The sequence below is a fragment of the Dromaius novaehollandiae genome, chromosome 2 (genome assembly GCF_036370855.1).
Source record: "Dromaius novaehollandiae isolate bDroNov1 chromosome 2, bDroNov1.hap1, whole genome shotgun sequence".
NCBI classification, from domain to species: domain Eukaryota; kingdom Metazoa; phylum Chordata; class Aves; order Casuariiformes; family Dromaiidae; genus Dromaius; species Dromaius novaehollandiae.
The window spans coordinates 29,391,428-29,413,659 of NC_088099.1; the positions used below are offsets into that span (position 1 = coordinate 29,391,428).

At 44.6% G+C, this 22,232-nt stretch overlaps 1 protein-coding gene across 1 annotated transcript in view; it reads left to right on the forward strand.

The window, feature by feature from the left end:
• Positions 1-22,232, forward strand: part of TRIM71 (tripartite motif containing 71) — a 65,116-nt gene that overhangs the window by 203 nt on the left and 42,681 nt on the right. The window contains exon 2 of the mRNA XM_064506125.1: positions 746-2,435. Within this exon, the coding sequence (XP_064362195.1) occupies positions 1,578-2,435 (858 nt within the window). The 5' untranslated portion in view covers positions 746-1,577. The remainder of the gene's footprint in view (positions 1-745; positions 2,436-22,232) is intronic.

Below are 22,232 nucleotides of genomic sequence, written 5' to 3' on the forward strand. Positions count from 1 at the left end.
GTGGGCTCCGGCTCGGCGGGTCGCGGGGGAGGCGGGCGCTTTGCTTCTTTTGCTGCTGCTTCTCCCCCCGCTTCTCCCCCCCCCTCTTCGGGTTTTATATTATTTTTGTTTTCTCAATAAAACACCACGCGAAGAGGCGAGATGACAAAGGAAATGTGATCCTAGGCGCTGCAGGGGCTCAGAGCGAGCGAGAACCGGAGAGGAGGAGGAGGGGGCGAGCGTAGCGCTCTCGGATAGCATTGCACAGCGGCTCCAATTTGTGCGAGCGAATATAATACACCCCCCATGAATAATTCAGGGCGGCCGGCGGGGACCTGCCGCTGCTCCTCTGCCCGGCCGCGGCCGCAGCGGCGTGTGCGAGCCGCGCCGAGCCCGCGGCGCTGACCCGGCCGCCGACGAGCGAACCGGGCTGGGCCGAGCCGCCCCGCCGGGCACCGCGTGCGGCAGGGCGGCTGCGAGCTCGGCGCTGCGCTCCGGAGAGCCGCAACAAGGCGTCCAGAGCAGCCCCGGGGGCTGCCCTCGCTGGCCATCCCCGGAGCCGGATCCCTTTTCTTCCCTTCCCATCTCCTCCTCCTCCTCTGTGTCCCGCCAGCGTGAGGCTCTAACGCTGGGGTGGGCATCAACGCCGCCCTCCATCCCCACCCCCCAGTCATGCGGTGGTGGAGCAGGCGTCGGCGGGGGAGGACTGGAGCCGGAGAAGTCTGCCTGGCCACTGTGTTTCAGTGCCTCTCTCTCTCCCTCCTAGAGCTGCCCTGGATTGCAAAACCGGGGAGGGGGAACTGAACCGAGATTTCCCCTTCCCCCCCGACAAGCACAGGTTTAAAGGCAAAGAGGAGGAGGAGGAGAAAAAAAACAACCCCAACGCCCCAAGAAGACAGAGTGAAACTTGAGTTTAAGCCGGCTTCCCCCGCCCGCGTCCTGCCGGCTCAGCCCCTCCGCGCCCGGCCGGGGCCTTGCACTGCCGCCCCGAGCCCTCCTCCGGCCCCGCGACCCCGAGCCCAGCCCGGCGGACGGAGGCGCCGTCCCCGCTGGATGCGGGGGGGAGCAGGCGATTGGCGCCCATGCACTTTCTGTTTAGGAGGAAGACAAGTAACCAAGCCACGTTGTCAAACTGCTGACCCAAGGGGGACATGAGAAGACTGTGTCAGGTATAGACTGATCTGGGGATCGATACAATTTGTCTAATGCAACGGGGGATCGGGGGTTAAGTACACGGCGGGGAAGAGAGGATCCATTTGCTGAGAGGGAACGGGACGGCTACACCTTGATACCAAAAATACAGTCCCGGCAGCAGCGAAGTACGAGGCGAGGATCCAGCTCCCTGCAGACCGCCGGATCGATGATACCGTATTTGCAAAACCGGCCCATCGATCCCACTTGGCAAAAGGACTGATCGATGCCAGCTCGCTCGTAAGCCGTTTGCAAAACTACCTTCTCCCCTCTCGGCTCTGAGCGCTCCCCGCCGCCTCCTCCCCCCGACACCCTTTTTGGGGCGAAGGGGGCCCACACGTGTCCCCCCCTCCCCCCCAGCACGCCCTCCTCCCTCCCGCCCCCTGCCCGCGCCAGGCCCGTCGCAAATGGCTTCGTTTCCCGAGTCGGACTTCCAGATCTGCCCGCTGTGCAAGGAGATGTGCGGCTCGCCGGCCCCCCTCTCCTCCAACTCCTCCACCTCGTCGTCCTCCTCGCAGACCTCCAGCTCCTCCGCGGGCGGCGGCGGCGGCTCCTCCTGCGGGGGCCCGCCGCGGCGGCTCCACGTCCTGCCCTGCCTGCACGCCTTCTGCCGCCAGTGCCTGGAGGCGCAGCGGCACCCCGGCGCGGGGGACGCGCTCAAGCTGCGCTGCCCCATCTGCGACCAGAAGGTGGTGATCTCGGAGCCCTCGGGCATGGACGCGCTGCCCTCCTCCAACTTCCTCCTCAGCAACCTGCTGGACGTCGTCGTCGTGGCCGCCGCCGCCGACGAGCAGAAGAACGGCCGCGCCGCCGCCGCCGGCCCCGCCGCCGGCTCCGGCGCGGGCGGCGGCGGCGGCAACAACCGCCACCACGGCCGCCCGCCGCCGCCGCACCGCGCCGGCTCCTCGCCCGCCGCCGCCGCCGCCTCCGCGCCCCCCTCGACGCCCGCGGCGGCGGCGGGCGGCGGCTCGGCGGCGCTGCTGCTGCGGCGGCCGCACAGCCGGCAGGGCGAGCCGCGCTGCAGCTCCTGCGACGAGGGCAACGCGGCCAGCTCCCGCTGCCTCGACTGCCAGGAGCACCTGTGCGACAACTGCGTGCGGGCGCACCAGCGCGTCCGCCTCACCAAGGACCACTTCATCGAGCGCTTCGCCGCCGCCGGCCCCGCCGCGCCGCTCGCCCTCAGCCCGCCCTACCCCGCCGCGCCCTACAACATCCTCTCCGTCTTCCCCGACCGCGCCAGCTACTGCCAGCACCACGACGACGAGGTGAGTCCGCGCCGCGGCGCAGGGCAGGGGAGGCGGCCGCCGGCCCCTCGCCCGGCGCCAGAGGGCCCCCGCCCGCCTCGCGGCCCGGCCCTGGGGGGCGGCGCGGTGCGGGGCGGCGCGGCCGTGCCGGGGCGCTGCCCGCCGAGGCGAGCGGCGGCGGCGCGGGGCGCGGAGCCCGGCGGCGGTTTCCCCGCGGGGGGAGGGGGAGGGGCTCCGCGCGCCCCCCGTAACGGTCGCCGTGGGGGGGCCGCGGGCGGCGAGGTCCCGCGCTGCCGCCTCGCCAGCCCGGGCGCCGCTGCTCGCAGCTGCCCGGCAGGCGGAGGTGAGTGCCCGCGGGGCCGCCTCCCGCGGCGGGTCGGGTCGGGCTGGGCGGCGAGGGGTGCCGGGGCGGCCCGCTGTGGTGGGGGTCCGGCGTGGCCGCCGCTGGAGCCGCCTTTCTCGGGGAGTCCGGGAGAGCAGCGCGGCGTGGCGAGACCGAAACGCCGAAAGTGCCCCGCGCCGCTAACGCGGAGATGGATATTCTTGTGGGGGGGTCTGCTTTGAACCGTGGTTGGCGTGTAAAGCCCATGGGAGACTGAGAAAGCGAAGAAATAGGGAGAGAGATACTGTGCAGTGGGGAAAATGCACTTTTTTTTTTTAAGGAGTCAATAAATTAGCAAAGGACTTCACCCGTGTCTGTACTAGCTACTTTTCCTGCTGTTGGCTAGCACTTCAGCTGCCTCTGTGGTACAAATGAGAGCTTTAATATGAAAACAGGAGCTTGCAGACTTTTTTCCCCCCTCTCTGTGGTCTTTATTGTAGAAAAACGATTCTTGTTTCACAGATCTAAGTGAGGCTGCTGCTTCAGAACATGCTGAGTGTCTTAAGTTTCATTGGAAAGTAGTTTTTTGCAGTGGTCGTTTGTACCTTGGTTTTCGTCTGAAGCTGGGCAGTGCCGCTCTGCTGCCCCCCTTCTACAGCGGGTGTCGAACAGGGTGCCCCCGGTGGGATTTCTCAGTACCTTCGTTGCTGGGGGTGCTGTACTCCCAGCGTGAGACCGGACAGCAAGCAGACTGCTTTAGAGGAGAAGCTCCTTGTCTGAAGACAGAGTAGGAGAGGGAAAACTTTCTGTGGGGTGGATGCTTAATTTGCACCTAAAACCATTTAACCAAGCAAAATGTGCTGATATCTCTAATTTCAGTTTGCAAGGACAGTTTTCCTAACTCCTGTTATGCTACTGTAACTCCAACAGTTTTTTAGAAAACCTGCAAAAGCTGGGTCTTAATCATTAATGACAGACGATAGAATGTGTGTATTTTGGTGGGAAAAGAGAACCTTTTAAAATAGCATTTGGAGGTGGGGGAGTGATTGAGGGACAGGAATTGAAAGGGGAGGGGAAAGCAGTTGGGCTGCTTACAGCCTTTTCTGCTCTAAGTATCTTTTTAGCAGTGGGCCTCCTAAAGAACGTGTAAAAGTGAATATTGGAATAAAATTAAATCTGTCATTTTTATTATAGATAGCTGTATTTCTCCCTTCATTTTGGACTATAATTTTGGATGCGTGGTACTGACTAAGGAGCTTCTAGTTCATACGTCCTCAGTGTAGTCTGTCATGAAACTTGCTACTGAAGTATGTCAAGTGAAATAAAGAGGTTGCTGGCTGTACAGCTTCTCTAGAAGTAACTTTAAAAGTAGCTTGTTTGATTATTTTACATTCTTTTTTTCTTCCTCTCGAAAAATGTGCTTGGAAAAGGGGAAATGTCTCTTTAAGATCAGTTTTGGGTGTCCTCTAAGTCTTGTTTTTAAAAGTAGGCAGTTTTGAGCCTTCTCCCCTGTAAGAGAAAAGATTTTGTTCTGCAAATTAGTGATCTACTATTGTTTTTTGACTGAGTTTTGATGGTTCCTTAATGTGGGTGTGCCTGATTAGTATTTGTAAGTCTTATTAACTCAATGGGAAACTTTCGGGAAGAACTTCTTGACTGTGATACTTAAGAACAGTTTAAGTCTTTAACTTTTGCTAAAAATTGGCAAGGTGTGCAATTTTTGAGGAAAGGGTGGCTGCAAAACAGTGAGGGTTATTGCTTGTTTAATTCTAAATGCTATTTACAGCCTCATAAAAGGAATGGTAATAGAAAGGCAGCCTTCCAAGAGAGTGCTTAAGTGATACACTGAATACTTAGTTTGGCTGTCTAATGGTGTAAAAACAAACCTACAAAGCAAGGCTGGAATGGCAGCTTGAGACCTTAATCATAGTAGTTATAAATGGTGATTCTATTCCCCACAGAAGTGGGGAAAAAAGCTGGTGTCTGACAGAGCAGGAAAGTCCATCCATGTCCTGAAGCTGAGCTGAAGCACAGGCAGATCTAAGCTGTAAGTTGCTACAGTAGTACTTCTCAAATGCAGAGCTCTCCTTTCCCAGGATGTATTCTGTTCCCCCACCCCATTTGAGATAGGCTCCAAGGAGCTTGACTCTGACTCTGGGGCTTCTAAGCTGTAGCAGCCAGCTTTCTTCCATTTTCTGCCTCCTCTCCTAGCACCCAATACTCTGTTCTTCTAACGCCACTGCTTCACTTGCCACCTTTTGGCTCTTGCTGATTCTTTGGTTTTCCTTGGGTCTTTTCTCCCTGCCTCTTGAGGAAGCACTGTCTGCTCTCTCCTCCCCCTCTCCCATTTTGAGACTCCCTCAGGTGAAAGACAAGAATAGCACCATGGATGGTTAGGTTTTGAGTATTTCAAGTCTCAAAAGAAGTCTGCAAGCATAGATTTGCAAAATTGGTGTGGTTGCTCGTCCTTTCAGTACAAAGAAATGAAGGTTTCAACTCTCTACTGGGATGTATGGAGCTGTTTCTTCTAGCTGAGTTGACTCTCTCCAGTTTGAGTTGGGTTGTTGGCTCATGTGAAACAACACTAACCTGTTGTGTGCTATGAGTACATGCAGTCGCTGACAACTTGGCAGCAATATTGGCTGATACTGTAGTGGCAAGTGTTAAAGAATATGGAACTCTGGGCCTTGTTTTCAGGGTTGATAATGTCTGCAAATACTACACTGATGCATGAAAGGAAATCAAGTAAACACTGTATTCCTGCAAAAAAGCAAATACCAATCTTTCTATTCCTGTCATAGATCTGATGTTGAAACCTGGGCCAGTTGCTTACCATTTGGGACCTCACTGCCTGATGATTGTCCCTCCTTTTGGACTGAAAGAGAGCACCTCTATCTTTCTTTCCATAGAATCGTTAATAATAGACTACAAGCCGAAATAAATGCCTAGAAAACACTGGAACTGCTGTAAGCTACTTACACTTTGCATAGATGAAACTGCTTGGATTCAAATGACTTTGCTGGTACAAAAATGGAACAGGCCACGTGTCTTCAGTTAAATAATGTGGGGTTTCCCTTTGTGCAGACTCTCAGCTGCTACATGTTTTAGTTAATATCACTTTTTGGTAGCAGTGATGATCAAAACACTTCAACAGCAGACTTCTAATCCTTTTTAGGAAAAGTGCAGAGTTGCCAAATTCTCGGTGAACTTAATGGCCTGTGATCCCTTAGTATGGGAGCTGAGAACTGTTGCCTCAGAGATTCCATTTTACAGGCCAATTGGGGACCACAAGGCAGAACTCTGTAACAAAGGCTCACAGCCACTGCAAGAAAGGACTTTTCGATTCTTCCTCTCCTTGCCTTTTGCAACACTTAACTTCCCCTTTGGTTGCCTCCATTCTGGCTTTGGTCAGGTTCTTTAATGATCACATTGTCTTGCAAACTCATTAAGAAGTTTGCTGTCAGATCAGTGAGTTGAACTGGCTCACAGAGGCATCAGTGTGTGTAGGGGCAGCACTGGATACAATTACGGAGTGCTGTTGGTCTCCTATTTTGATATCTGTGCTAGTTCAGTTTCTATGTGCTGAAATGAAGATCCTACCCTCAGGTTACCTAGTAGTCCACTCTCCCGTTTTGTAAGCAGTTTGCATGTGGGAGGCAATTTGCCTTGGATGTAGAACTGTCACCTGTGAAAGCTCAACCTTTCTTTTTTTTTTTTTCTTGGTAGAATGTTTAGAATCATCCATGCTGAGTTACTGTTGAAAAGGAAGGAATGAACTTGCTGAACTCTTCTTAAGAGCAACTGTTTCTAGCTATTTTGAATCCTAGTGTTGCATGTATTCAACTTACTGTCCTTTTTGTGGTCTAAAAATCATACTGTCTTACAGACAGAAGACTATTGGAAGTTGTTGAGTTAATTCTGCCCCTTATACGTACACTAATAGCCTTCAGTTCAGCTAACAATCTAGTGCCTTGACTAAATTTGCTGACTGAATTTATACCTAAGTGGCTTTGATGTTGAGTGAAGCTCTGGTTTCACAATAGGAGTGAGCTCTCTTAACATCTCATGGCTGCTGAAAGAGAGGGATCTTGGTGTCTTTTCCCTAAGCTTGGCTGTGTGCACTCAATAGATGCTTCTCTGAGCCAGTTTAACTTGCTAACCTGGTAGAAAACTTCTTTCCTCCCTTCCCCTTCTTCTAGACTTAGTATAAACTTATTCAAATCAAATCTGGACCAAAATGGAACTGGTATGAGGGAAAAGAAGGAACAGCATGCCTAGAAATGAAGCATAGGCAGATATGGTCCCCTTTTGCCTTATGGCTTGCCATCACTGCCAAACATTTAGCTTTGCTTCATGACACGTTTGCATGGTCTACCTGAAAGTCTAACCAAAACAATTGTCTAGCATAAAGGGAATATGTCTGTGTCTGCACTTGTCTGTCTTGCTGAGAAGAGTTGTTTATGTTAAACTGCAGTATGTGATACATCATGCAGTGTCTTGCTGCTCCTTTCTTCTAATGCTTAGATTTTTTTCCTCCAAACTAAATGATTAGAAGCTTTAGGAGTGCATCCTGCAGACACCAGGCTTAATATACAACACTTACTGTGTTGCAGCTGTTGTGGTTGCTATAGCTTCAGCTCTGTAGGAAAACTTATACATGATCTAGACAAATGTGTACTTCCAGTATACTTAAGAAGTTTTGCATAGACTTTGTCAGTTAACTGTATGCAGATGCACCTTTCATGTATCTTACTTATTGTGTCTCTTCTCTCCAGTATCAGAATGCACGTGCAATTCCCAGTCTGAAAACAAAACCTTGGATTCAGTTACTGAGACCATGTGTACGGTGTGGTGGTGGGGTTTTTTGTTTTGTTCTCTCTCTCTCTCTCTCTCTCTCTCTCTCTCTCTCTCTCTCTCTCTCTCTTCCCCCCCTCCCCCTGCCCTCCCCTTCTCTGGTGAAGATGGCAGGACACTCTTGAGTTGCTTCTTACATACATGGTCCATGTAAGATGGACTTAACATCTTCTGAATGATGAAGGGTTTTAATCTCTAATATCTTAGATATTTGGTGTTAAACAGGTTACTTCCTAGACTACTCTGCCTTCCTTTCTTCCCTGTGCCCTGTTCCCTAGCATGCTATTATGGATTATGCCTTTACATCCAGGAAGGTGACAGGATTTATAACTGCTTCTCTTTTGTCAGGCAGACAAGTTTTACTGGTCTCGAAACAGAATTTTACCATCATGCTGGACAGAACCAAACCTTTCCCTTCTCCCCCCAGCTTTAGCATTGCTGACATCCAAATATTCTCAACATTTTAGGGTAAATATCATCAAAGTTTTGCTATAATCCAATATCATTACACTACTGACTTAATTAAGCATGAATTCAGACTGTATCCAGCAAGTAAAAATTGGAAGAAATGGAAATACCTTGGTTGTTCAGGTGATGGTTTTTTGTGGTCTCTTACGTGGGGAACACTTTCTACTGTACTGATACTGTTGGTTTCTGAAATTTATATACCGACTATAGTGTAAATTTTTGAAGTAGTAATAACTTTCCTTTCTTATTTCAGTTTTGTCATTATCATGATGTCTTGAATCTGATATGCTACATCTCATGACTTGAAAAGAGGCTCTGACTAGTGAATTTTGTATTAGTCTTGCACTGTAGTAGTTCTGTGCAAGTCTTGCACTGTATGTGTAGGAGTTTATCCTTTCAGCTCAATCTTCAGGGCATGTAAATGTGTCTGCTAGGCTGTGCTTCCTTAGAGGGGAAGCTACTTAGTTCCACTCTCTTTAAAGTTAAGAGGTATCATTCCTCTTTCAAAACTGTCTTGACCCCATCTTTTTCTAGTTCTTCTCCCATACTCCCTTCCTTCCTGGAAAGTCGCTGGTGTCTTTCCATCAGACAAGGAATTTTGGTGTGCTGGGAGCACAGATTTTAAGCTGTAGAAACAATACACTGAAGGCAAGACCGATGTTACCAGAAGTAAGATTTCAGAGAAGGGGTTTATTGTCTTTAGCTATAATCCACTTTCAATATGGCAGTTACAAGTGTAATACTGGATCATAATTGTGTAGTACATAATTTTTAATAACTTTTACATTATCATTCTAAGTCTTAATAAAGGGCACTGGTGGTCAACAATGCATATATTGGTTAATAATCAGATATTCCTGATTTCAAAAAATATTAAACATATGTCCTTGTACTAGATGTTCCTTGTGCATGGACTCAGCTGCAGCTCTTCCATTGACTGTTCTCTGTTTTCTCTGAGTGCTTGTTGAAGGGACATCTGGGTGGGATGGGTATTGTCTGTCTTCTTGTCTAATGTATTACATATGCGCATCCAAAATCAACTTTGAAAGTCACAAGAATAGAACAAAAATGTATTGGGATTGGAGCACTTCTGTCTGACTTTCAGTTGCCTAACTTGAATTTAAAAGCTTCTTTCCAGTGTAATATTATTTGAATTACTTTGTCCTTCTTTCCCCTTCCATCTTAAAGAAGCAAAATTGTAACTGGCTGATAAAGGAATAAGAGTTCTTTAGATTCTTTCCTAACAAGCTTTCGACTTGAAACTATTTGTCCCTTCTCTACCAACCCTCAACAAAATAAGTTGCCAGCTGTGGAGTCTGTAGCTAATAATCTCTTGTTTAGGAATTAGAAATGGTAGTTGCTTTGAATGGTTTGGCTTTTCGGCGTGGAAAGAAGTAAACTTTGGTAAATTTGCCCTGGAGATGAGCCTCATTCGTGTATGTTTTACTGTGTTGTCCTACTCTGTTGCCTTCTGCATATGTGTACATTATTGACACTTCATAGGAATCAATTCATAGTTAAATGTTCAGCTCTAAGAAATAAGAGCCCCAGTCTTCTAACTGTGGTTATTTCACCTGAGTGTATAACATGCATTTTGGGCGGGGGGGGGGGGGAAATCAAATTGTGAGCTTGCTGGGGTGATGTCTGATCAGTGGTTTTCCTGTGCACACAGGTGAAATATTTTTGATATTACTAAGACTTCAGCCAAAAGTGGTTTTTTTAGGAAGCTTTAATCAGAAGCTTTTCACTTTACAGTTCAGTATGCTGTGCTATGCCTTTACACTGGTCCTGACTTTGAGGAAAATGGTTTATCTTCTAACACTAGGTAAGCAGCTTGAGGCAATCTCTAAACTTGTCTCGTTAGCAGTGAGTGAAAATCTGTCTTCAGAGTTGTTTCAGAATTGAATATTTAAAATGGGGTTGGGGGGAAGAGAACTATGCCTTGATTGCTATTGTGGGAATGGTTTGTATTGACAAAAGAAAAATGGTCTCTACTGACAAAAGGCAAACATATGGAATACCTTAGTCATTTCTGAAATGAACAAGCTAATCCAACCAAAGGCTGCTGTCCTTCTATAATTACCTTGGTAGCTACGTCTTTCTGCTCTCCGTTACTGCAGTGTAATCCTCACCAAGATCACATATAAATAATAGCCAAGGCTGTTTGCAGTACTAGTATTTTCCAGAACTATCAAAATAACTGCCTGCTTTTGGATCTGAGTGCTTTGGGGGGAGAAAGGTGCATGCTGTTCTCCATGACCTAAAGGTAATAGCTAAATTTCCTATGTTGCATTTCCCCCCCCCCCCTTAAAGTTGTCCTTCATACATAATCAAAATATCTAAAGGTATCTTGTCAAGTTTGCTAAACCATATCTTTTCTAGTTGTTTGCTGGTATTACATATCCATCCTATTCATTTTGTGGATAGCCAATGTTCTTAAACTACCATCTACTGTAAATACTTCCTTTCTGCGCTTAAGGTGTAGTCAAGGTACGTGATTTCTAAATGCTTCAGCTGGTTTAAAAGGCTGGCAGGGGCTTGTAAGACTCAACATCCAAGAATCCTGTTTAAATTTGATGTTGCAGCATGCTGCTGCATCTTCCCCTCCTCCCCTGTTGTCTTTTCTTGTTTGTTTGGTTTTTTTTGGTGGGTCCTATTTGTGTGGTCAGGTACTTGCTGTCCAGAGTGGCAAACATGCTAGAAGAATAATCTTATACAGGCTTTTGTTAAGCTGCTCATGGTTAACAAAAAGCAGACTATTATTTAGGGGAAATATCAGCTACCAAACTTCAATGCCCTCACCCTCCTTCCCCCCCTGCCCCCCTTCCCTTCAGTGGTTCTGACTACTGTCTTAACAGTGTGAATGGTGTGAGTAAAGTGTACAATATAAAAATCCCTAGCCTTAAATCTTTGGTGTAAGCAAAACGTGAAAGCTCTCTGCATTATAGATGCCTTTAAGCTTTGTAATCCAACTTAGTGCTGTGTCAAGGGACTTGAACGCTGTTTTCTTATGAGGTTTGGCAGTACAGACTGAATAGCCAGTGAACTAGTCAGTACTGGACCCTGTTACCTGGCAAGGTTACTATTCCTGATCTTCTGTAACCTTGAGTAATGTCAGGTCAGGTGATTGAGGGTGTAAGAGATAAAGATCACAGTTTCTAGGGTTTTGCTATTGCTCTGTTTGTCTTTCTGTGGTTTGGAAGTCAACTATGTAGTTCTAAAATGTACACATACACACACTACTTAACATGTATGTGTGCATCTGTATGAAGCTGCGTGAATCTCTTACTTTGAGGAAAGACTTGTTACAGAACTAAAGGAATCGTCACAACTCCAAGCCTTCATTTTTTCCCTTTAGAAGTAATGTTGGTAAAGAGTTAAATTTCCCCCCTGCAGCCCACCCCGCCCCCACTGCTATATATGGTGTGCCCAGAGGCACTGGAGATTTAATACATTGAAGTTGGAGCGTGAAGGGGGTCTGCAGGCTGCTGGACAAAGTCACTCAGATTTCAAGAATACTTGATCCATACAAGGATGTTACTTGAGAAAGGCATGACTTCTCTGTAAGAAGCTGGTTGCCGAATGAGCAGGCTGAGCATGTCCTAAACCAAAGTTTTTTGTGGTTAGATGAGCAAATGAGAAACCAGATTTTCTTTAATTGATAACTGATAGGCAAGGCAGCCAAAGCTGTTGCCAGAACCATCTCCCTGCAGAGAACAATGTAACCGTTTGTAGGGAAAATTAAATTGTGCTTCTCATTGAAGTGTGTTCAAGTTCTGGAAACTGTTGTGCAGATGACCAAATTCTGTATTGAACTGTAGACTGAATATAAGGCTGAACAAATGGCAAATACCTCCCCCCCACCCCCCCACAGTTAATGTAGAAACAGCTGCAACATGACACAAAGGTGTCCCAACACAATGTATTTGATGTCAACTTCTGTTGAAGGCTTTTTAAGTGGAGAGGCAAATACCTTTTGAGTGGAGAGGAGGGACTGTGGGCTTTTGCTCTGGATGTTTTGTGGTGTGAGGTGGTGCGTGAGGTTTTTGGTTTTTTTCTGTTTTGTTTTTTGTTGTTGCTTTTTTTTAATGCAGAATTAGAGATGTCAGGCAGTGGTCTAGAGTGGATTCTACCCCAAAAGAAATAATCAAAATATTGTTAGTTAGCTAGAGAGCTGCAGGAAATGTAATGCAAAAAAACTATGGAACAGCGAAGTCTGAGTCCTCCCAGAGCTGCTCTTGCACTTAACACAGTAGTAACTTTTATTAAAAAAAAAAAAAAAAAAAAAAAAAGTAGTCTTGCTCTTTTAGCATTACCTGTTTTCTCGAGGAGTTTGAGCCTCTTGCTAGAGCAGAGATAACTTAAGGGTCTTATGTTGGCTATCTGTTGCTGAAGCATGGCTCATTTACTTCAGTTACACTGCATCACTGTTGGTGGGACTGTTAATGTGGAGGCTTGTGGGCAATCTGAGCAGGTTGCAGAAAGTGGAAGCAAGCCTGGAAGGTCTTGGGAGCAGACTTCTGCTACATGTCCAGCACACTGTCCTGGAAGGTCACCTTCTCCGAGCTGCAGGCCACTTCTGAGAGGCATTCTTTCCAGGAACAGCCTGCAAATGTATACAAACTTGATATACTTGATGGGAGAGTTTGTAGACAATTGTGACTAGTCAAAACAAACACTGTTTTATCTTCATGTTACTGCCTCTCTGGCAAAGGGGATGCTAGCCTGTGTTTGCATCTTGTCAAAAAGTGGTTCAGTAAATACCTTGAAAATCCAAACTGTTATTCTCTCAACAGTAGCAGCTGTGTCAAGCCAGCCAGTATTATTAGAGCGTGTCTGATTCTGTATGTGTTTGTAGCAAAGAAAAGGGGAAAACCTTCTGGGCAATCTTCATGTGAGCCTGAATAGTGGGGGAACTTTCCCTCTCATTAGAGGGGCTGCTGTACACTTAGGGTGAAGCAAGGTGACTGAATCTTTGAGGATTACTTGCAGAATACCTGTTTAAGCAACCATTGACTGTAGCCACCACCTTTTCTCCTGATTTAGCTGCTCTTGACTCTCTTTAATTAGGAGAGCACAAACTGTCCACAAAACACTTTGCAACCTGAGAATTACCAGTGTTGACATCTTGCATTATTGTCATTAAGCTTTAGAGCTGAACAATTAGTCAAAATGCATGGGAGTGGTTTTAGGCTTGAAATAATACTTCTGAGGAGCAATTGTAGGCTTTAATTGCATACAGCGCTATTAGTTGTAATTGGCAAATTCCTGTATGATCTAGGAATATAGCTGCTCTTTAGAAGAGCTAGAAAAACTGCTGGAAGTTCTGTGGCAGCGTAGTTAAAATTATCATAGTGCACACTCATTTCCCCTTGCATGAGCCTTTGGCATTGACTGGATATAGGTGAGGTCAGCATGTCTTTGGAAAGACTTGAAGAGTAGTTGGGCTGGTTGGCTGGCCACTTAAGCTTGTAGTGGCATACTATACACTCTGACTTGGATTAGTGCCAAAGGCTCTTCTTACACCTGAATGCTTCATTGTTGGTTCTTTCACTACTACTGCTATGCATGTATGAATCAGTGAAGCGAGTTCAAGTAGTACGTGATTACTGACAGTATTTACTAGTGTTCCTGTCTTGGTCTCATGGCAACACAATGCCAAAAAAGCTTTGCAGGAATGGGAGAGCCTTAGTTTAACGGTGCCAGTGTTAATGTGAAGCTTACTTGCACTGAAACAATTTCACTTTGGACTATGCTTTTTCAGTTAATAGCTTCATTTTCATATTTTAATCTTAGATGCTGAACAGCAACTGTCCTTTTTCTGTTAGAAGCACTGCGTTGTTTTGTGGTGTGGTTTTTTTTTTTGTTTGTTTTTTTTTTTTTTTTTAACAGATGTCATTTAGGTTGCTAAACTACTCCTTAGCTTTTTCATCCTAAATACAATTCAAGGTTAGTGTCTTCATTCTGTAAACAGTGTTGCTTCTGAAACTTATTCCTCCCCCTCCTCAAGGTCAGGCTATGCCATTCAGTGAAGAATGGGGCTGCTACTAAGGAGCTCAAGCTGCTGAATGCAGCTTTCTGTACCTGGACCTCACCTGGAGTCCACACATCATTTGAGTGGATTCATTAGGGGAAGTGGTGACACAAGTGTTCAGGCAAAGCAAGATGGAGAAGGCTTAAACAGAACCAGAGAGCTGCCTCTGTGCCCTTAGCATGGACATCTCCTGTCATCCAAATCTGCATTTCCTGTTTCCGCCTCCCTCAGTCTAAGCCTACCTGTTCTGTTTCTGATCCCTTCGTTCATTATTGGCAACAAGAAGCAGAATGAACTGTCTCAAAACTTAGAGGTAGGAAACAAATGCCAGGCTAAATGAACTCATTGGACATTGGAGGTGGTAAAATTCTGCAGCTGAAATTACTGTATAGAAGAAGAAGGAAAAAGTACAGAAGTTCTGTCTCATTCAAACCTGCTTTTCTCCTCTGCTTTCCCAGTCTTCCCTTCAATCTAATGGCCTAAACTTTGAAAAGGAATTCAACTCAGATGCTTTGAATGAATTTTTGTTAAGTCATAGTTTCCCTCTCATTATTCAATATTCCTGTGACTAAATACTTGACTGTTAAATTATGCTTTAGTTATTCCTAGTGCTAGTTGCTGTCTAAACATGGGGCACGTGTTCTCTCCTCCCAGCTATCTAATAAAAGGTTGTATTTCTCACTTTATTCATTTGTCATCACAATCTAATGCTGTTCATATAGGTATGTTGGCAATTTATGTAGTATTAGAATTTGGCTAACATAGTAAAACTGCTGACTTAATTTTTCATAAATGAAAGACAGAACTTGATAGTATGTTATTCCTAGGCAGATTAACTATATTGAATGAGTATCCCATCAAAACTGCTGTTTTGTCTTAACTAGTGTCCAGTATAGCTGTATCAGAAGAAAATAACAGAAAGCTCTGTGGTATGCAGTTCTAGAGCTACTTGTGCACAAGGTGTCTTTCCATTTTAATTTATTTATATCCTGAATTAGCATAAGAAAGTCTGAAAGAGGCCCTATCTTAAACTCCTTATAATATTTTTCTAATATCAACATGGCTAGAGAAGAAAAGCTAAAAATATAGGCAAAATGGTGTCTGAAGTCTAAATGTCTTTCAATGACATCCAAAGAGGGGAAAAAATGGTAACACTTTTAATAAGCTGGGGGGGTAGATAGGAAAGGAAGTGTTGTATGTAAAAAGCGAAAACAAACACTACAGTAAAAAATGAGGATAGTGATACTTGTCAGCTGAGGTAACTGTGCTATTCAAATATCCTAACACCAGATGAGAGATTCACTAGCTTGATGTGCTGTCTTGGAAATCTTGTTTACTTCAAGTGTTCCTTAGCATGTGAAAGAACAGTTGCTGCCTTTCAGAAATGCATGTGCATTTATATATGGCTTACATTGGGATGAAAATCTGCTGAACTACTTATAACAAGTAAGTATTTGATTCTGGTTGAAGTACTCAAATTTGAAGCAAGAGTAGCTAAGAATAGCTTTGGGGGAACTGATAATGTTTAGTTTATTCCTTACTTTGGGAACCAGCATCTCATTCCATGTTGTGGCTTATGGTTTCCTTACAGACAGCTTGCTGGTGTAAATTTTTCTAAGGTGTGCATAAAGAAATAATTGCCAACTGTATTTAGAAGATTCTCATTTTGGATATAGACTGGCAATTTTTCCATTTGGCTCCTGTGGCAGGGTCTTTGACCACCGTGTAGTCCCTTGCCATAAGGACAGAAATAGGGGAAAAACATCCAAGGTTCCACAGTAGTAGATCTAGTAACTCATTTGGGATGCACATATTAATGAATTAGCACATGGCTTTTGCGCAGCATGATGTCGAAGGATGTAGAATGCTAAATTTGTGATCTTGAAAAGGAGATTCATCTCTTCAGAGAGCCTTGTTTGACTTAGGTAAACTGCTGCTACCAGCTCACTAAGAGCAAATGGTGGTTGTTGAAACTTACTCTCCTAAGTGAGTGCCAGTGTCCTGGTGTGTGCATTGTGGCTTTTTTCCCCTCCTATTTTATCCATCTGTTTTGCTCCAAGTGAGGGAGAAATTCCTGCTAAATGTGTATGGCATGGCTCTTTTTCCACTACAATTAGGTAGAAATGCTTTCAAAATGGTAGGTCTTTATAAATCAAAGTTTAAACCAAAAATAATAATAAAACCAAACAAACAAATTCTCCAAACATCCAGCTCTCATGTGGTCAAAGAAGGCACTTCTTGGAGTAAGCTGACTTGTTTCATGTTTGATCCCATATGGAGTTACGGAGGGAAACCATTCCTTGAGTGCTTTTGTTAAATAAAGCTGTTGCCATGAATTAAGCAACACTGCCCTGGAATGTTTCTGATCATGGTCTTGCAGAGCTTGTGACCTTTGCACTGAACATGTGAACTGAAACTTCATCTTCTAGTGTTCAACAACCATGTTAAAAATTCCAAGGTGAAGCAGCCTTGGGATTTCCTTAGGGTAGCTTAAATGCTGAGCAAAATTTAAGTACTGATTTATACAGCTTCTTTTCCTTTTTTTTTTTTTTTTTTGGTAAGTCTAAGTCAGAATGAAAAAGCTAAACTTAATAAATGCATAAATATTAAGTATTTAAGTGTTCTGAAGTTGAGAATTTTGTCCAGTTAAAATTGAGTGGACAATCTCTCTTGTGGCGCTTTTGTTTCTCAGGGCCTACAAAGTCTTGAATCTGGTCTAGAAGCACCAAATTACTATAAACCTGGATGTTTGTAGTCATATACTGCTACTGTTGAAAGCAATTGCTTTAGATGGAATCACCTGTACAGGTAGTATCATGATCTTGGGTAACTGGGCTCAGTTGAAAGGGGGAAGAAAGCAGTTAAAAACCTGCCCCTCTTGCATTATATAACTACTTGATGTAGCTGAACTCCCTACCTTACAAGAATACTGTAAACAATTTAGTGTTTTTCTTATTTTCTGGATAGAAATACTGCCATCTCTTGGTTACTCTCTGTCCTCATCTCTTATGCTTTTTCTGTTGCCTTGTGATGTGTTCTCATGTTGTATTTCTGTATAGTCAGATGGTTATGCATGGTGAAATGATCGGTCTTGATAGGAAATACATCACATACTGCAGACTTGGGATTCTTTCTGGAGATCTTAATCATTGACTGATCTACCCTGCAACAAAAGGAAGAAGGGTACTACTTGGTTTCAGTGACTCAACTTTTTCTGATCCACCTGTATCTATATGTACCCTTCATCTAAAACTAGATATTAGGCTCAAGTGGACTTCTGTCTTTGCCACATTAGATGGCCAAAGGATTTGGCCACAGTGCTGGCATTTGAAAATAATGATGTCTGGTACAAGGGAATTTGCAGCCTTGTCACCTGAAAGGTGACTGACAGAACATTGCCCACTGCTCTTAGTTTTGACCAAATTCAAATAAACAAAAGTTGATAGTGTTGAATTCTGAATTCTTTGAGATGAGGAAAAGAGGGTCAAGTTACATTACCAGTATATTTCTGCTAACTCTTCACACCAGCTTCACTAAAGCTGTTTCACATAATGCTGCTTCCATGTTGCCTATGCTGTGTGGGGTAACTATGATTAAACCTTTGTTCAGGAAGACTTTGTGACTGAAAGGGAACTTATGCTTCTATCTGAATGCCTTTATTGCTGTAAGCACCTTGTCTTTTCCTGTACATGTTCAAGGTTGTGCTGGCACAAACATGTCTGCACGGTGAACCTGATTTCTGAAAAAGGTGGGAGAAGGGTGACTTCTTCAGCGCAGTCAATCTGCCAAATATGAAACCAGGCTTGAGGAACACTCCTGATGCAGGTTCTTACTGTAACAAGCCAGTCCAAGTGGGAGCTGAAAAGACTTCATGACTAAAATCTACCCAAGTGAGGGAGAGGTCTGACTTTACTCCAGTAGAAGTTTTGTTTAGTGGACTCCAGAAGCTTGAGAAAGAGACAAAGTGAGTATGAGAATATTAGAGGACATCAGTGGCTGGGAGCAGAATAGCCCAGGATGCTGACAAAAACATCCTGACCTCTGAATTAGCTAATGAAATTAATTTCTTGATTTGTAACTTAAGCTCCATGATGAAAATAAAGCATTTGTTCAGAAATCACAGCTCAAAAAAACACTCTCCCAGAAGTAGTTGCCTCTCTTCTTCCCTTCCTTCCCCCCCGCGCCCCCCCCCCCAAAAAAAAAAAAAAAAGCATGAGGTGTGGCAGTGGAAGTTTGGGTGGAAAAGCAGCTTTGCTGTGTTGTGTGCGTCCCTATTGTATGCAATTGCTAAAGCTGAGGCAGACATAATTCCAATTTCTTGTTCCTCTGAATGGACTTTCAAGCCTGTAACTTTGGAGAGGGGGGTCTCTTGTGGGATCTGTGATAGAACAGAAGCTGAATAACTGGCCCAAGAGGGAGCCAGGATGAGCCTGGCTTCCTTTCGGTAAGGAAAAGGGAGCTCTGGGAAGCCAGTCTGTGCTGTAGTGGCTGTTATTTCATATTGTGGAATTCTGTCCTGAGGAAAAAGAGAAACTGAGGATTCTTGTATTATTCCAATAAAAAAAAATTGGAGGCAAAAAAGACTTTCTGAAACTGCTTGAAAACATACTACTGCACAGTGCAAATGGGGTTTCTCAAGTGCAAGTTGTAATAATGATCTTGCAGCTTCCTTTTTGCAGATTTAAAGTGAGGAAATGGAAAAGGCTGAAAGATGTTATGTAAGTTTTACTAGGTCTTCCCTCAAATCTTGACTTTCTGGAAGCACTGTTAATTATTGCCTAGCTTTTTGAATCATACAAGGCTTAAAAGAGCTCTGAAATATCCTTCTTGGATTGAAATGGCAATAGTTATATGACAATCCCAGAAGTTCTTAAAATAGCTGTATTACGTTTAACAGCAAAAAATTAAAGTAAGTTGTGTTCAATTTTGGCATGTACGTTAAAGGTATATAATGTAGAACACTGATGCTGTGTCTTTAATACAACTGTTACCTAATGTCTATTTTCCAGAATCTAAGTATTATTGCTAAATCAATCACTATGTAAGCAGTAGGGACTGGTTTTAAAATGGAGGTTTGTGGAGGGGAAAGGATTGGCAAATAGGGTGCATCAGAGATGTCTGAAAATTACTCCTTCCTGAAGTATTTTTATAGTGAAAGATTCACTGGGATAAATCTTAACTGAATAATTGTTTCACTTGTGATGAAAGTGAACAGATGACAAACTTCAAATTTGCTTGCAGCTATTTTGATGGCTAAGTATTTTGAATGGAGGAATAAACAAAAAAAATCCCTACCTTAAGGGTTTTTGTCTTTTTTCTTTTTTTTTTTTTCTGACAAAGCTTGAGTTTTTAACATCTCAAAACATGTTTGACCTCCCCACCCTTAAGCCATTTTGACACTCTTTACCATTGCATTTCAACAGGAAAGAAAGCTCCTTTTTATAGCCAAATGGCTTCCTCTTCTCTTCTCCCTCTCTTCCCTTCCATCCCCCACGCAAGAGTGCCTTTCTAGTGTTCAGCCTTCAGCTGCTGCCTAGATACTGGCTACATCTGTCTTGTTTAGATGGTCCAAGGGAAAAACAGCACAGAATGTGACCGCAGGGCCAACAACGTGTTTCTTCTCAGATGTGAAAGGAAGCCCTGCACTTGCTTCTGCCTGGCTGTTTCCCTAAACCCTTTCTAATCAATCATGGCCAGGGCTGGGAAATGCCTTCCCTGCTCTCCCCCCCCCCCCCCAAAAAAAAAAAAAAAAAGGCAAGAAGAAATGGTCTTTTCATTTGGAAGCTATAACAAGTTAAATATGGTGGTGTTCAAAGCATTGCTTCCCACAATTTCTAATCTGATGAAATGAACCCCATTTATAGGCTCTTGCTTGAAGAAAGCCACTGGGGGAAGTCACAAACAGAATAAAGTGTTGCTCTGGATAAAATTTGGAGGCTTGCTGCTCCATGAAATGCTTGTACTGAGAGCAAACTGGGCTCCTTAATGCAAATACAAAAGCTTAGGATTAAAAACTAATTTTGGTCTGAGCGGTGCTTGCTGTTTTGCGGGGATCATGGTGTAAGGAAGATAGGGACTGTCAAGGAAAGAATAACTATGTGAGGCTGATAGAGGACAGTAGTTCCTGTTTAGGGAGATGAATTTTCTGGTTTTAAGTGTAGGAATAAAATCTGGAACAATGATAATCTGCAGCAGTCAGGAATGGTGGTGTAATGTTGGGGGAGGGGGTTCTGTGTGGGTCTTTATTTGTTTAAGGTTTGGCAGGGTGGTGATGGGACTCAATTCTGTTTGTAAAACTCAGTTATAGTTAAAATTAACCTGCTCACCTGACAGTCGTGTTGTTGCATGCAAAATGGAAGGAGGCTGTCTTAAGAGAGCCTGCCTCATGCATTTGCATCTCAGTCTGTGTGTTTGTCTGTGGCTCTTCTGAGGTGCTAGCATTTATTTAGCGGTTGCTTCACCCTTTTTTTTCCCCTCCTTCTCCCTTCCCCTCCCCCCCATAATGTTCATTATAGTAAATTGATTGCAGGGAACAGAAGAAGCCAATAGCAGCTGATGAAATAGTTCTTGTGTAAGAACTAATGTTACTCCCTTCTTGCTTTAGAAATAGTCACGTATGGAAGGGTCTACTGTACTGCTCCTGTAGTACTTTCGTACATACAAGAACTTGTTAGCTGACCTCATTTTTGAGTAGGCTTGTAGATTATGGTTCTAGATGCCTGAACTGTGTCATAGTGCTCATTGTAGTGTTTTAAAGTTTCATGGAGTAAGGATGGTGTAAATGCATAGGGTTAGGAGATGCAGCACTAAATAGTTTGCTTCTTGGTGGTTTGACAGAGCTGCCTAAGAACTCAGTATTCTAAATATTGTGGAAACCATTGCTAGCATGAGACTTTCAGGTTTCATTTCAGTATTTCTTCTGCAGTAACAGTGCTTGAACTTTGGAATCCACTTTCCCTGCTTTTGTGTAGGGAGGCAGAGAAAAATGGATGTTTGCACTTAACTCAGCACGTGCACTGAGCTTCAGATAACAATTATTTGGCTTTTAAAACATCCCTGTATTTGGCATGTTGAATCAGCTTGACAGGGTTGTCCTATGTATTAGCACACTGTGCAGAAAGGGTTAGGGAGTTCTAGTTGCCTGTCCAGCTCACAGGTACTTTAGCTTTTGGTAACCGTGTGTTGCTGCACGCTGTTTTGTGATTCTGTGCAGAGATGCATAACCTAGCTCTGAGGATTTTCAGGCTTGCTTTTTGGGAACAAAAATTCAGAATTTTTTGACCAGGATGTGTTAAGATAGTCCATTTCCTTAATGTGCAGTCTGCTTCAAGTGTGTGTGTGGGGTGTGTGTGTGTGTGGGAGGGGGGGGTTAAACACATACTGCAGAATTTGTAGAATGGGTAGCTTAGGGCTAATGCTGAAAGAATTTTATTATTATTATTGGTTTCCCTAGGAAAACATGGATTAACTAGGCAACTGGATTCACAAAAGGTGAATTTAATATTTTTGACTCAATATCCTCCTCACTTGGAGGGGCAAACTATCTACTGATTCTCAGCAGGACACAAAAGAGGTCATAGCGTGGAATAGACTGTGCCTGCACTGATGGGATTTAAGTGGAAAAAGTGCAGATTAAAATGGTACACATTTTAATGATTAGCACTGTGCTTCCATTTTCAATTTAATAGAAATCGAGAGAAGAGATTTTATTTGGAGTTTGTGGCTTACTGAGATCGTGCCATGAGGATTTTGCCAATTCTAGTGGGACATTGGTGCAGAAAACCTGCACTTGGCTAGGCCTTAGCTCTGTGTGCAGCCCTCTTCCCCCTGCTGCCCTGGAGTAGGAGGGAGGGGTTCGATGCCCAGGCTACTGGAGAAGTGGACCCTGAAGGATAAAGTGCTTTCAGGGTTAGTACATACAGAAGTTGCTTATGATTTGAAGGAATTCTGCAGGCATTATTGACAGCCTGTGTTGGAAAGCAGTAATATGAATTTGCCATTTCTAATTCTAGTCACTGGGAGTTGAGGTTTGGCCTCTACGACTGCCCTGAAAGCCTCTAACTTGTTGAAATGGAGGCTCTTTGATAAAAAGGCAATCGGCAATGCTGCCGGAGGGCGTTCCCTTCCCTCCCCACCACTT